At 39.3% G+C, this 16,609-nt stretch overlaps 1 protein-coding gene across 1 annotated transcript in view; it reads left to right on the top strand.

Moving 5' to 3' along the window:
• F5 (coagulation factor V) overlaps positions 1-15,528 on the top strand; it is a gene marked incomplete at its 5' end in the record, with an annotated part of 32,013 nt that extends 16,485 nt beyond the window's left edge. Inside the window, 13 exons of the mRNA XM_084285018.1 lie at positions 308-2,213; positions 3,885-4,047; positions 4,873-5,109; positions 5,601-5,811; positions 6,763-6,942; positions 7,450-7,566; positions 7,930-8,001; positions 9,062-9,153; positions 10,466-10,621; positions 11,390-11,534; positions 11,690-11,838; positions 12,996-13,178; positions 13,946-15,528. Coding sequence (XP_084141144.1) covers positions 308-2,213; positions 3,885-4,047; positions 4,873-5,109; positions 5,601-5,811; positions 6,763-6,942; positions 7,450-7,566; positions 7,930-8,001; positions 9,062-9,153; positions 10,466-10,621; positions 11,390-11,534; positions 11,690-11,838; positions 12,996-13,178; positions 13,946-14,134 — 3,800 coding nt within the window. The 3' untranslated portion in view covers positions 14,135-15,528. The remainder of the gene's footprint in view (positions 1-307; positions 2,214-3,884; positions 4,048-4,872; positions 5,110-5,600; positions 5,812-6,762; positions 6,943-7,449; positions 7,567-7,929; positions 8,002-9,061; positions 9,154-10,465; positions 10,622-11,389; positions 11,535-11,689; positions 11,839-12,995; positions 13,179-13,945) is intronic.
• Positions 15,529-16,609: the final 1,081 nt, after the last annotated feature.

Raw genomic sequence — 16,609 nt, 5'->3', positions numbered from 1 at the left:
TGTAAACATAGGATTCTTTATATAATTTCTTTCTTTTTCATGAGATATGTTTGGACTCAGATCCTTGGTGCACCTTAATCATTGGAGATCTCCATCTGTTATTTATTTGCTGTTGTTTATTTACATGTATTGATTATTTTTCACTGCAGTGGAGCTCATAGGAATCCCAGCTGAGGATTAGCACTCTGCTATAACAGTTGCTGTAGAAACAAACCCAGCAACTTGCCCTGACCATTTACACAATAGGCAATATCCGCTCCAATAAATACTGCATATTAGAAAAACATTTTTTTTATTTTGTTTGCAGGCACTTGGCTTTTAGCATCCTGGGGTGCCCCAGAAAAGAGTAACGGCATGAGGCTGAGATTCAGAGATGCCAGATGTGAATACGAGGATTATTCTTCGTTTGAAGTTGTAGATGTCACATACACCAAGACTGATAAAAAGGCTGCTTCCACCTCAGCTGAAGAAAATGTGGGAGAAGAAGCAGAGACAGATGATTTCGAAGATGATTACCAGGAAGAGCTGGCTGCTCTGTACTCCATCCGAAGCTCAAGAAAGTCAAAAGGAAATGAAGAAATGCAAAACCTCACAGCACTGGCCTGGGAACACTATGAAGACGCTGCTGCAAGTTCTACGGTGGCTGGTGACTCAGGTCTGAAAGTCATAAACACCAATGAATCCACACAGCTCTTAGAAATTCATACCACTCCTCTTCCCCAAGTTGAGGCTGAAACATTCCAGTCAAATTACACATCAGTGACAGCAGAAAAGGATTTATTTTTGGCTAGCACCAGTGATGGAAAGCCTGACTTAGTATTTGAGAACAGAAGCCAAAGCAGTTATGCAATAGATCATAGTAACATGTCTGCAGCTGAACACTTGCTGAGCAATGGGGAAGCCCAAATGGAAGTTGCAGAAGAGCCTTTGACTAACGGAAAGGACAGTAAATTTTCTTCAGAAGAACATCAAACAGAAAGCACAGGGAAAGGAAATGACAGCATTAATAGTAAAAGGAAAAAGCGAAGCTCACTGGCTATTAAGTTTTACTCCATCCAAAAGATGAATGCCCTTCTAAATCATGTAAGAAATAAAAATGCTTCATTTTCTGACGAGACAAGTGCACCTCATTCCATGCATCACACGGAGAACACCACCAATATAACTCCTGTGGGAGATGGACAGCTTCCAAGTGATTATGATGATGAACTGGAAGAGGAGGAAATGAAGGAGGGAAATGCTATGCAAGCAGTTAATTTGACACTTGAATTGGATGTCTTTGTAGAAGGAGACGAGTCTAATGCATCCAGCCTCTCTGAACTCGAATTATCCAAAGACAAACAAGCAGATACTTTTTCTTTAGATCATACTTCGGGCAATGTAAGACCTAATTCCAGCCCTGCACTAGTGAAGAACTTACTGGAAGCATCATTGCCCAGGACTGTGAAGTATTCATCCAAAATGACAAATGAGGAATGGAATTTGGTGTCCGCAAAGGAGAGTCTGAGATTAGAGGCAAACTTAGATAAGTCTGTTAGTGGTAAATTCCATCGTGGTGGCAGAAATGGTACATTATTCCTAAATAAGCATATGAAGAAGGATGACGGGTTCTCAGGTCTAATGGGAGGAAAGCGCAAAGGCAGCCACCGGCACCCAACTCTGAAAGGAAAGCGGGGAAACAGGAACAATACTTTGAGTTCATCTGGAGCCCTCATCAGGATCCGAAGGAAAAAACAGGAATACCCCAAAACTGCTCACTTGTTGAGCCCAAGGAGTAAAAAATCCCAGAAATTCCCCAAATCTGCAGCAGAGTTTGGCCGCGCGCTGTTTCGGATTGAGGCCAACCACACAGCGCCGCCGTGCTGCACCAACACCACAGAGGCACCCAGTGAGGCCAGCCACGGGGGGCTGCCAAATCACACGCTCTCGCCACGGCAGTTTAAGCCATCCATTGTGATTGGTCTTCCCCATGGCAATGGAGACTATGAATATTTTTCAGGAGAATATTACGCTGAGGATACGTCAGGTGGTGAATATGAATACCATTATGTGAGCTTTGATGACCCGTACATGACAGACCCAAAACTGAATATCAAAGAGCAACGTAACCCAGAGAGCATTGCTGAACATTACCTGCGTAGCAGAGGGAATGAGAGGAGATACTATATTGCAGCCAAGGAAGTCTGCTGGAACTATGCAGGATTTAAAAAAAGGTTTGGCTAAATCCTTTACATTCTTTTTGCATACCATCCTCATATGTAAAATTGAAAATTCCTCTGTAAAATTGAAAAATCCTCTGTAGTACGTCAGGAGGGAAACTTCCAGTTAGTTTTGTTATACTTGGACAACATGTTTTATGTCCTTTAATTTTTGGATTCTGTAGTAGAGACAGCATAAAGACTTCCTTGCACAAAGCCTTTCCAGTGTTAAATGGGCTAACTGATTTAATACATGAAGGACGTGCTTAGAGGCAGCATGAAATCACACAGTTTCTAGCACTAGCAAGAAGTGATTCTGGTGTCTCAGTTATCTCTTGTAAAATTAGATAATACTTTCCAACCTTACAAGGTCATGGCACTGAAATATACATGCAAAATGATTAATCATGCTAGTGATGGAGAATGCCTTATGTTTAAAAGTGAAAGCAAAGCTGCATGAATTATAGCAGTGTTGTTCTTACTGTTTAGAGAAATCAGAAGGTGACTGGATCACAGACCCTAACATTGAGGATTTTTCTTTTTTTTTCTTTTTTGACAGCGCCCCCATGCCACAACAAAAAGTATGTGATTTGAGAGAGGCTCATACTAAAAATTTAACTTAGTTCATCCAAATTAGAATCACTGATTACCCTACAATGTATAGAATTCCTAGCAATTTTTTCATCAAAAAGCTGAACTTTGTGGTTCTTGAAATGAACAAGACCAAAATGGCCTGTTTTGCCACAACTTCAGTTTTTATCATGAGCAGAAAAAGCAGGAGCAAGGAAACTGTCAGTACAGAAAAATCAGCTCTGAAATATATTATTTTCAGATTGAATTTCTAATTTATTTGAATGATATTTTCCTCACTCTTTCTGTATCCTCCGGGTTTATTCCTGCCTCACCTCAGTCTGTGTAAATGGCACTTGTAAAAATAGCAGAAACCACAGACAGTTTCTCAGTGCGCTTGGAAAAATAAAGAAATCCTTATGCTCAGAGCACTATACAGACCTCCCCAGTGGGGTTCATTCTCAGCTGCTGTGATGTACATAGTTTCAGTGAAGTTAACAGAGCCCATGGCATATGCAGTGTCAGTGTGCTGGAGAGCTGAAAACTGTCATATTAGGTGACATAGGTTAAGTTTCTATTTTTGCAGTACTGGTAATAAGGCAATGTTTATATTTTATCAGAATAATAACCTCCTGGTGCTTCTATTTAAGACCTAACAAATGGTCTGAGTGATTAAAAGCTTATTGGTCCTTGCCATCTCTGCTTTTGCAAAATACAGATATAATTTGATGTAAAATGTGTTTCTGTTAATTTTCTGGAGATGGTACATCTATGAGAAAGTAAGGTGTAGGTAGCACAGTAAATCTGAGCTAAGCTCTGATTTAGCTTATTGAGGCTAATGGTAAAAAAGGGAAACAGAGCTTAGATGGGTTTCCAGAGGCTATCTGGAGTTTTTGCCACTGACAAATGACCAAATCTTTGAAGGATCTCATGAACTCAAGAAGTAGAATTGCTTAAGTATTGTAAGTTACGGTTTTCAGAATCCTCTGACATTTGTGTACTTATTCTTTACATTCTGAAATGTTTCTGTTGTGTGAGTACTCAGATTTCATCAGAGCAATTTCCAATTCACTTGTATGATTTTTTTTTTTTTTTCTGGTGGGAATTTCCTTTCAGTGCAATGAACGACAAAGCCTGTAAAGATGGTACCACATATAAGGTGATTTTTCAAAGGTATACAGATAGTACCTTTACAACTCTCCAGGATGAAGGCGAATATGAAGAACACCTTGGCATCCTGGGACCAGTTATCCGGGCTGAAGTGGATGATGTAATCCTAGTAAGTCACTGAGTATGTGTACAAGATAGGAGTCTCATGGTGATCTTAGTGTGATATAAATGGGTCTCAAAATACCACATTTTACAAGATGATAGGGAAGTATTTTTCAGAGCTAGAAATTGCATTGTAGACAGAAGAGCACAGTCCACTATCCACAGTAAATTCACTTCTGTTTTTCTAGTTTCCAACCATTAAATAAATACTCCTCACCTTTCTCCAGTCAGTCTTCCAACACACAAGGATGGAGTACATACAGTAGATCTCATACATTTCTGCTTATTTCCATGAGTCGTATACAATAGGAACACATGGAGCTACATTAAAAACATGAGTATGAAGAAAGTCTACTTTAGCTTGGGGAGGTAAATATGGAATCTCCCTATCCTCATGTCTCTTCTCTGGGACAAGAGAGAATCACTGATTTCAGTGCAAGTGACACATACAGAGGTCTAATGTTACTATTTGCTTATCTTGAGCCCTTCTTTACTGCAACCACGCAGCAAAACATACGTAGAAACTCCCTGCTTGCTGTAAATAAGCATACCCAGGAGTGAAGGGCAGCAGCAAAAGACCTAGGAATCTGGGCTCAGTAGAAGACAGGGAGTTAGACTCATGTTTCCTACTTTGTAATTAACCACCTGCATTGAAGTATGTGACTTTGCATGGAGATCTCAAAAGAAATCCCTGCTAACTTTGTCATGAACAGTGTGAACTGTAGTCATACAAATCTTGACCCTGGTTTGAGGTTATCGAAATGTAATTGTGTAGGTGCTGTGGTTTAGGCCTGAATTTTCTCAACAGATTTTTTTTTTCCTTTTTTTCTAGGTTCATTTTAAGAATCTGGCATCCAGACCTTATTCTCTCCATGCCCATGGACTCTTCTATGAAAAGTCCTCTGAGGGAAGCACTTATGATGATGAGTCTACTACTTGGTTTAAGGAAGATGACAAAGTTCAGCCAAATAGCAGCTATATATATGTATGGTATGCAAACAGGCGATCAGGACCTCTGCAGTCAGGAGCAGCTTGTCGGTCCTGGGTCTACTACTCTGATGTAAATCTGGTAAGGAAATTGAAATAGCCATTGATAGCATTGCAATTGATCACAAAATCATTTAAGTTGTAAGGGACCTCCTGATATCATCCAGTCCGATACCCCCCTCACTGGCTCTGGCAGAATCAGGTACAGTGGGTTGTCCAGGACCATGTGCAGACAAATTTTGAACATCTCCAAATGATGTTACTATACAGCTGTGGAAATTTCATAAGATGCAGAACACTTTTTAGATATCTGTCCTTTTTATCTGGCCTAATGTTCCCATCTGACATTTAATCTCTTACATTCAGCTAAAAGAGGATATATGCTGTTGATAGATTCAAATTAGGAAACTCTAGTTGAGATTGAGCAGAGGAGAGTAAAGATACAAAGCAGTGGAAATGCAGGCCCCTTCCCTCAAAGTTTTAGGACCCAATGCATTTCCATAGAACGTTATGCTTTTTGACGTCTTTTGGGAAGTCCACTCTTATATTTAATGTGGGTTTACTACCTTCTAGGAGAAAGATACTCACTCAGGTTTGATTGGACCAATACTGATCTGTCAAAAAGGAACCTTGAATACGTCAGACAATAAAAGAACATCCACCCGAGACTTTTTCTTACTTTTTATGGTCTTTGATGAAGAGAAAAGCTGGTACTTTGACAGACATTCTAGAAGATCTTGTACTGAGAAGACCCAAGGAAATCAACAATGCCACAAATTCTATGGTACTTATTTCCTTTTGTCAAGTATGCAGTTTATTGGGGTAGAAGGAAAGGTGTTAGGGAAGTTTTCTCAGCTTACCCTACCTTTGGACATGCATAAATCCTGCACATTAATTATGTGAATGTTTTTGTTGTTGTTGTCCTCCATTTTACCTGTAATAGTCATAGTTTTATATGCAAAGATTATCATTGGCTGGAAAATTGATACTAAAATCTAGAAATCTATCTGACATGTTAGACAAAGTTTCTACAGCAAGATTCTTTCACATGCATTTACCCCCTGCATTTAAAACAAACAAAACTGTTTTCAGAAAGAAGCTAATACTCTGGAAAAGTGAAACCTGCCTGAATTGTAGAAGTACAATAATAATTTGGCAAATCAACTAGTTCTACTGAAAGAATTTTAAGCAGTCCTAGGACAGCCTTTCATATTACCTTTCTGTGGATACAGAGATTTTAGTTATGTAGAGTTAAGTAGCTATGTGTTGAAAGGTAATCTGTTGTTCTGTTTGAAATAATGGTCATTAATGAAAGCCTATGAAAATCTGCCCATTATGTGAGCTGTCTTTAAAAAATCTGATGTTTTTGTGCCATAAATCTTAAGTGATCATGTTTGAAAAAGGCATGTTGAAAAGTAGAATCTGCCATTGAAAATGTGGTCTCTAAAATCAGTTATTAATCAAGGGTGTCAGTTGTGACAGAACACATCATTATTCTCCTACCTGCCACATGTTGCAAGCAAACTGAGCTCAAATTCTGTGATGAGGTCTCTGGATTTTCTGAATTGATGGTACATAGACTATATTGTGTAGCACTTTAGATTGGAAAAAATTATATTTTTTCCTCAAATACATTACTTTGTTAAATATTTGACTAATTTTAATAACTGCATTATAGCACTTTATAAGACATATTTTTGGAGTGTATCCTTACCAGCTGTATGTTATTTTTTAGCCATTAATGGAATTACCTACAATTTGCAAGGCTTAAAGATGTATGAAGGTGAACTGGTCCGATGGCATTTGCTGAATATGGGAGGGCCAAAAGACATTCATGTTGTTCATTTCCATGGACAGACCTTCGTTGAACAAGGAGAGCCAAAGTATCAGCTTGGGACATACACACTCCTTCCAGGTAAGTATCAGAATAAATTCTAAGGGGTGATGATTGAAGTCTGTCATAATTATACCAATGTAAGGGAGAACAGAAGTTTGCTTTGGGCACAGGGAGAAAGAGTCTGAGGGCACTAACGGTTCAGTTGTCAGTGATGGTAAAAACTCATCATTTTGCATCTCCCTTAAGGTGCAAAGGTGCACTTATTTTAAGAGGGGGAAAGCAAAGGTAACATTGTCTTCTGAAACTGGAGATATGAGTAAACTTACAGACAAAACAGACAGTATGGGCAAATATCTTCCTGTCAGATGGCCAGGGATGTATATGGAAGATGAGTAGTAGAATGAGCTATAGCACAATTGACACAGTGGTGATAGTTACTGCTTTCTCTGCTATGTTTAGCAGGTTATTTATTTTTTCTGGATCAGGCCACAGTATGATCTTTAGTTTAACACCCAACCTCACTAACATCAACCTTACAATAACGCTAACACTTCTGATATGTTTCTTTCTTCCATTTTTTTCAAGGCTCATTTCAAACAATTGAAATGAAACCACAGAGACCTGGCTGGTGGCTTCTAGACACTGAAGTGGGGGAATATCAGCAAGCGGGAATGCAGGCATCCTATTTGGTTTTAGAGAAAGGTACTGAACTAAGGTATTTTTTTGTCTGGAGGAGCCAAGTTGTAAAGTGATGTCTTCCCTCTCAGGATCGCTGAAACAAATCTGGGAGATGTTTTCAATGAGGAAGAAAAAATATTCAGCCTTTAGCATAATAGCTTTGAATTTGTTGTGGTGTTTTTTTTGTTTTTTTTTTTTTCTCACAGTGACCAGTAGATTAATCTATTGAAAGAAATTTCAGAGATTTATTTTGGTCTTCTCTGGGAAAAGAGTGGAGATGTTACAGTATTATTAAGAATTGTTCTGAGTGCTGTTTTAGAACATTCCACCAAGATGTACATTGGAATAGACAACTTTTTTAAAACAAACTTCTTGTACTCTCTCTAGAGTGCAGGATTCCAATGGGTCTGGCAAGTGGACTTATACTTGATTCACAAATCAACGCTTCGGATCATATAGGTGAGTTAATAGTTAAAAAAGTCTGGGCATGCTACTGAACATCCCCAGAAAAGTACTGCAGGTCTATATTTTTTTTTTGCATCTCATGATACATTGTAAAAGATCAGTGCATTAATGAATCAACTTTCAGGTTAAAAAGCTCTTCAATTCTGTAGGCAGAGATTGTGACCTGTACTAGGTAGGCCTCATCGTTGTATTCCAACACTGTTCTGGGTCTTCTGTCAGCATTATAAGCCTGAGAGTCAGGAAGTCCTCTGTCATGGGTCTGCTGGATGACATGGAACAAATCTAGCTTCAAATTTTTGTCTTCTGGGTTCCCTGCTTGAGAATCAACACCAAATGTTCAAAAAAAAACAAACACTGAGATTTGCATGTGGTATGAGCTGTGAAAGTGCAAAGTGTATCTGTTATGAAAGATTTGGGAAAGTAGCATCTAGAGCAATCACAGTCTTTGATTTACCAATTTTATTCCTGGTATAAAATTGGTATCATTTGATAAGAAATATTGATTGGATTCTACATAGACCGTGGCAAAAGAAGATACACAGGTTATTCACACAAGCAGAAACACACCATTTCCCTTGAAATAACAAATAAATTACATATTTTGAAGAATTTGCTGTGGATGTAACTGCATTTTTTCATATTCTTCCCCCCTTCTTGTCCCATCCATTCCCAGTGTTATGAAGGCTTGAAAGCTGATTCATATATATTCAACATCAGTTCTTAACGTGGAAACTTCCTTATGTATAGGGGAACTCTGCCACGAATATGGCAATATAGAGCATGTTTTGTCTGATTCTGCTTGCAGCCAAAACTTGTTTAGCCAACTCTAGACCCTGATCCCAAATGAGTAGAGTATATTACATAAAATGCTGTTATTTTTTTGAAGTTATTCTTCTAACTATAAAGCTTTGTAGAGTAATAGTTGACTTGCAAATGCTGGCTATGTCCAAATTCTCCCCCCTTCCCCCCCCCCCCCCCAACAGATCTGAAAAGAACTGAAGCACTTAAATTAGCATCTCCTTAAATTCTTGCTTTATTCATATTTTCTCTGTAGACTATTGGGAACCTAAGCTAGCCCGATTAAACAATTCTGGAACATACAATGCTTGGAGCACAACAATGAAAGATGATCTCCCTTGGATCCAGGTATAAAACAACACGTGCTTGGCCATCACTGAGTCTGGGCATGGACATAGAGTCCTGTGTTGTGATTTTGTTGTAACTTTTGTTAGAAGGTCAAGCTGCTCTTGTTCTTGCAGAGAAGACTGCTGGGGAAAACTGAGAAGATGCAACAAGTTTGGTGATACCATAAATTGCCCATCTCCTCTGAGTAACCTCATCTGTAGTGTTATTGAGGCTCAGTTCCTGGACAGTTACCCTTACAATTTAGGCTGTAGCCATTTTGTGGGCAAATTAAGTCATTATTTCCACTACCATTTTTTGTACTGTCTACCTAACAGTTACATATTTATTTTTATGTAGGTTTGTTGGGGGATCATTTAAAGTGTAATACTCTCTAGTATTACTTCAGATAGTTTTGGAGGTTTTTTGTTTTTACTGGATGTTCCTATGTGCAGTTTGACGCATTACGGGGAAATGAAGCTTATGTGATTATGGCTTCAAGTACTACATTAATCAGTTGCATCACTTCCATCTTCTATTCCAAACACTTTTGCAACAGATACGGGTTTCAATTGGCTATCTACAGAATGTAGCTAATGTCTTAAAAATCAAACGAAAATGTGCAGTTGGGAGAAGAGAGACTCAAACTAGTGTTGCAGCATAAGTTCAACAGGTTGCTGTTACGTTTGGCTTGCTAATGTTTGACATGCTATCAAGTTAGTGGAGGTGAAGTAGGGGAACTGTAAAAAAATGTTGAGAGAAGAAATAATTTAATAAGGGACGTGGTAGTGAGAAGCTGAGGTTATTGCAGGAAAGCATGCAGAGATGTGGGGTGGAGGGCATATGACAGAGAATGAGTTCCACTGGTGACAGGAACGTCTTGCTAATTTTTTCTTGGGTGCCGAGTGCTTGGATCTGTTGTCAGAATGGATGGTGGCTTTCTAGCACTTCAGAACGTCATATTTCATTTCTCAGCCTGAATATCCAAAACTAGAGGTGGCTTATGAAAATATGAACCTTGACTTTCTCTATACTATTTTCGCCTATCTGTAAAATGAAGATAGCAATTCTGCCTAGCACAGGTGAAGATATTCTGAGGTGTCTTTGTAGTGCTGTGGTGAACACTGTGAAATAGACTCTGAAACTAAATACACACAGAAATTCACAAATATTAGTGAAAGCATTTGTTTGGACTCTGCCATCTGTTTGTATTCCTCCTGAGAGTATTAGTGTTGTGGGTACAAAAATGCAGGGCTCAAAGCAATTGTGTAGATGCCAAAGAATGACGCTTACTTCACTATTCAGTATTCACTTTATAAACACTCTTTTTTCCTAGGTGGATTTTCAAAGACAAGTTCTGTTAACGGGGATACAGATGCAGGGTGCCAAGCAATTTTTAAAGTCCTTGTACATCCAGAAGTTCTTTATTGCATACAGCAAAGACAAACGGAAGTGGAAGACCTTCAAAGGAGACAGCTTTCAAGCACAAAAGGTCTGTACATGCTATGGGGGTTGCCACAACCTTGGTAACCTTACTGGATGATGCAGTGAGGTGATAACTTTATTTTGGTGGTCTTCAGAGACTTTAATAATATAGTGCTTGAATCAAATTATCGAATAATCACATTCAGACCAGAGGACAAATTACAAATTGAGGAACCTATGAGGCTGGAGTTTAGATCAGCCCTCTAACCTTGACTGTAGATTCTGGCTTTCTTACAAACATCTCTCCCTATTTTTATTTCTGAAGCCCACATTGGCTTTTTGAAGCAAGCAGGAAGATGAACTAAAAATTAGGCCTACCAGATCCTGTTTCCTTTCTCTTCCTTCCAGCTGTCACAATGGTTGAATTTTAAACTGTCTGAAACACTTGCAGGAGGCCCGTGTAATAAGAATGGTCATACCCTGCAAGAGGCTCGTTTTATGCCTAACCCTACCAAATACAGCTCCATTCCATTTACTCTGAGGTGTCTGTGGTGGAACTCCCGAATCAATAATCTATTATCTTACCTCTCCTTTTGCCTCTACTAATATGTTCCTACAGTTCTATATAGCACATAGCAATGGGTTGTTTATGTGAACTGAGGCCTACAGGTGCTTCCAAATGTGCTAAGGTGGAAGTGTGAAATATTTCAAGTTGCCGTGCGGCATAGGATGTCACAGGGGAAGATGCTAGTGGCATAAAAGACTACTTTCATAACAGCGGAGGCTTTCAGTTTGTGTTTGCATTATATTAACTACATGTGATTTTTTTTAATAGATTTTTGAAGGTAATTCTGATGCCAATAGTATAAAAGAGAACATCATCGATCCCCCTATTATTGCTAAGTATATCAGAGTCTACCCAACGCAGGCCTATAACAGGCCTACTCTTCGCATGGAGCTCCTTGGCTGTGAAGTAGATGGTAAGAACAGATCATGTGTTGGTGCTTCCTTTCTGGATAATTTTTGTGCTAATAGGTTAAATTAAACTGAAATTGCAGGTGTTCTCAGTTCCAACATTGTTGCTGAAGCTATGTCTACTTGGATGAACAGAACTACAAGGCACTTCTCTTAACAGGTTGCTCTTTGCCACTTGGAATGGAAAATGGAGCAATCAAGAACAGCCAGATAACGGCCTCATCTGTTAAGACATCCTGGTTTAACACATGGGATCCTTTCCTTGCTCGTCTCAATCAGAAAGGAAAGATAAATGCCTGGCGAGCTAAGGTAACAAGTGAAAAAGAGGGACAAGGGCAAGGCAGCTACTGTTAATAAATTTGTGCTGCCTGTGTACTTGTGGGATTCCTGCACACCATGTCCAGTGCCAAGTGGACTTCACAGCTTTTACTTACAGCTTACTTCACAGCTCTTTTGTCATCCTTTGAGAAGAAGCCCATTTAACTCTCTTTCACTAGAAATCTTGTTAAGCTTCTGGCAACAGCACTGAAATCATATTTTGGAGAGATTGATGGTGTCCTTTGGGCCAGAGCCTGCAGCACTTCCCCGCAGAGAAATAGCCCTTTTAATTTCAGGAGTTGAATACAAATTGAATATTTGGCTCCAGGGGGTTAAAGAAACCCTTGCTGGACTGGTCGATAGGCAGAGCAGCGTAATGGATGTGGGGCTGCAGATTCTGTGGTTCATTCTGCCACTGTTCTGCTGAATGACTTTCAGCAGGTGTGTGAGCTTCTATGTCTGCAAAATGGAGCTGCATTTATTTACAAAGCACCTGGAGACTTGCTCGAAGCAACTGTTTTCTAAAGTGTTTGGTATTAGTATTATGTACAAGGCACTTTGAATTTTGCTGGAAGCTACTGTTTTTGTATAAGTATTTGGTATTTTTGTGATATATTGCATTTTAATGCTGGAGAGAGAGAGTCTGCTGCACCATGGTCTTCTCCGTTGGCTGCAGGGGAATCAGTTCTGGTGCCTAGAGCACCTCCTTCCCTTGTGTCTGCAGGGTTTTTTCTCTCACATTTTTGTACTCCTCTCTGACAGCTCCTGTATGTTTTTATCCTTTGGTTATCACAGAGGCATAACCAGCATTGGTCATTGGCTCAGCTTTGGGTCCTGCTGGAACTGGCTCTATCTGATTTGGGGCTCCTGGTCTTTTCTCACAAAAGCCACCCCTGCAGCTCCCCCCTACCAAAACCTTGCTACATAAACCATTGAAAATAATGTGAAAAGACTCCAAATACACTATCTGCAGTGAATAAGTTAGTTGTATGGGTCACCAAGAATGTTTCTGACTTTAGCATAAGATAGTCTTAACTATCTTTAAACAAGAATTTTCAATTAAGCAAATAAAGCATTATTTGCTTTCAATTAAGCAAATAAAGGCATAGACATGTTTGCTAATAGATAACCCTTTATATCAATTGTAGTCGAACAACAACCAACAGTGGCTGCAAATTGATCTACTCTCAATTAAGAAGATAACTGCTGTTGCTACCCAGGGGGTCAAGTCCATGTCATCTGAAAACTTTGTGAAAACCTATGTTATTCTCTACAGCAACGAAGGCTCAGAGTGGAAATCCTATACGGATGGTTCAAGCTCAGTGGCAAAGGTATCATGCTCTGCTCAGACAATTCTGTCATTGCTTGGTTTTAGATTCTGAGCACCGTCAGGGCCCAAAAGCAGAATAGCCAGCCAAAAAGATATTCTCACAGGACACTAAATTGTTTGGGAGCTGGGGTTACTACAGATAACTTCATAATAGCCATCTGATTTTTCACAGTAATTTACAGTAATAAAAGGAAAGAACACCAAATCCATAGAGTCAACAGTGTGATAAAAGGAACTGATGTAATGAGTAAAGGAGGGCATTCAATTTGAACGCACAAGGGCTTTTAATTTGAATGAACAAGGGATTTTCCAAGGCCTCTTTCCAGCTTTCTTATTTTTGCCTTTATTTTGTAATTGAAATTAGTGAGCAGTTATGTTGTAACAGATCTGGAAGGCTCTAGGTACACACAGCTGACAGGGTACTTTATATTGTTACCTGTATCACTTTACACCAACCTGACCCACAAGGGCTGTTAGTGGAGGTAAAATAACCCAAGTTTGGTTTTGTTGTCCATCCCAATTAGAGTGGTAGCTTTTGTGATATGGATGGAAACAGAGGCTGTTTATTTGCTCAGATATTGATATTGCTGACCTAAATAACTTCGACCCAGCATTTTAGAAAGAGACTGGATCTTAAATAAGAGCAGAAGTTAACCAGTCCATCCTGTCCTGGTTGGCTAACGCAACAGCTAGGAACTATTTAAAAAGAAAAATCAGCTTATTTTTAATGTGCTGCCTTTTTACTAATTGTGTGTTTTGTATTTGCAGGTTTTCTCAGGTAATGAAAACAGCGATGGACATGTCAAGCATTTCTTTAACCCACCCATCCTCTCCAGGTTTATCCGCATTGTTCCAAAGACATGGTATCATGGAATTGCTCTTCGGGTAGAACTCTTTGGGTGTGATTTTGATGCGGGTCTGGCTGCAAAAAGGACTGAAAAATCTGGGAGCTCTTAACCCTTCTGCAATCATCAAGCAGGGCAACTTTAAAAAAAAAAAAATCCTTAAAGCAATCATACTTAGTAGTTTGGATGTGTGCTTCATCAAAGGACCTAATGTTTTGCCAACAAGAATTGAGAGGGTTCTTTTGCAGATAGTTCATTCCTATAAATATACACTTCAAAAAACAGATTCTTTTCTCTAAAGAAATAGCAGTCTCTTCTGTTTTATATATCACTTCTTCATCCTAAGCAGTATAATCTTGCTTTTTACTTAATTTTAAGTTCTAAATCCCTGGGAACAGAGACTAGCCTTAGTCCTGAGCCCTGATTGCCTCCATTTTGTAATGCTTCTGCAGCATAGAGGAAGAATAGACAGCTACAGGCAGATGTTCTCTGTACATAGTGCTTGAGATGGAAAACAAATGCAGATACGGAGCTGTCGTGCTGCATTCCTGCAATGCCTAGGTAAGAAGAGATAGTAGGGGTAGTCTCACCTCCACGTGTCTTTTATGTACAGTATGACAAAGGTAGAATGCATCCCAGTACTGAGGCATATGCAGTATCCCTTCTCTGAGAACGTGGCTTCACATTATCCATTTGGTTCTTACATACCAAGCACACTGGAAAAACTATTGGTTACACATCGTTTATCTTCAGTGTCCTGGCAAGGGGAGGAAGAGTCAGCCATATCTTTCTTTCCCAGAAGCGAGAAGGGAATTGATTTACCCCAGGTCATGGAATGGCAGTGGCAGAACCAGAGGGAAAATCCAGAACTCCTTACTTTCAGTCTCATACAAACTTTTAGACTATGAGGAGCTCCCTGAATAGGTAGCATTGAGAACTTCAGCTGTTGAGAATACAACCTGGTGGTAGCGGAGCAGCAGATCAAACTGGATAATAATCACCTGCATCCTATTTAGCACTGACAGTGCTTTCACTAGAGGAGCTACTCTTGTGTGTAGAGTGTGCACACGTTTTTCCCAGGATGACTACATTTAGTAAAAATACGAACGCAGTCCATGAATTCATTCCAGCAGTTTTAGCTATGCTTTCACTAGTGTCATTGGATTCTATCCTGTAAATTAATTGCAAAATGCCAATTTATCGCATGGTTTCCTTGGGAAGGGTGGAATTTTTGAAGTAGTTTGTCTTTGATCCTCATATGGTATTATCCAAGTTATTTCAGTAGTTTTTCAAATCTTGTGTCTTACAGACCATTCAAAATAAAGATATAGAAAAGGAGTGTCAAGAAGTATACAACTAAAATATTTTTTCCTTTTTTTTTTTTTTTTACTATGTCACAAACTTGTCATTTTTCACTGGAAAATAAAGATAATACTGCAGCATGAAAACCATCAACATTTTAATTTGTATATTTGCCTTGACAGTTATACTTCTTTGGCAATAATTAGTGGAAATTTGCATCACAAAAGTAAAATTTCCTGCTCAGTGGGAAATTCCAGTGGTAATTAGAACTAACTTCAAATTGTGAAACTGTATGGAAAATTGTTTCATCTTAGAAAATATTAAGAAACTGATCTTTTAATGGTGCTTAATTTATTTTTGTTTGATGCGATGATGAAACTGCAATAAAAGTCCCCTTCACTTTTTTTTTTTTTTTTAAGTAATTTAAACTGTAGAGAAAAGTTTCACCTGAGAATACGAACAATGAATGCTGGCTAACTTTGGTCGAATTAGAATTTTGTGTGATGAGTGCTAAACAAATCTATGTTTAAGAAGGCCATGTTCTTAAACTAATTACTTATTTATAACCTTTATTATATACATGTATGTAAAGTTAGACAAGTGCAGAGCAGGACTAAATACATCTGCATCAGTGTTCCAAGTTGGAGGCTCTGCTTCTGCTTGCTAATGGATGGGGCAGTGGTCAGTTTGGGGTCATCTGTCCTGGTTGTGTCCCCTCTCCACCTCTTGTGCACCCCCAGCCTATCACACTGGGGAAAAAGACAAGACCTTGGCACTGTGCAAACACTGTTCAGCAGCAGCTAAACTAGTGGCATGTTGTCAGCATTGTTTTAGTCACATATCCAAAACACAGTACCATATGGGCTGCTCTGAAGAAAATTAACTCCATCCCTGCCAGGCCTAGTACAGTCTCTACTCCTTACTCCTTAACATTTAGATCATGCTCAATTCCTATACTACAATACATCAAGATCCTCATTAACCACCGCCTCCCTTCTCATCTGTTGGTACCTACACAGATGTTATTCCCTTAGCCTGTGGTCTGTCCCAGTAAAATGTCCAGTCATAGCCCATGACGCAAGTAGCTGCTCAGAGGTGGTGCATTGTGTTGAGTTCCTACACGCCAAACCTAGCTCAGGTCAGGTCACTGCTGCGCTTGCCTGGCTTTTTGTGATGCTCATTCTCTGTTGGGTCAGGTGGTTCACATTGTGGGACTTCCTATAACATGCAACTCAAGGCATGGGTTACAGCAGCGTGTACCTGCTTCAGTGTGGACTTCCTCAAT

Source organism: Netta rufina (assembly GCF_964035555.1).
Source record: "Netta rufina genome assembly, chromosome: 1".
Classification (NCBI taxonomy): Eukaryota; Metazoa; Chordata; class Aves; order Anseriformes; family Anatidae; genus Netta; species Netta rufina.
Note: the sequence above shows the minus strand (reverse complement) of the source record. Positions and strands in the feature narration are given on the sequence as shown.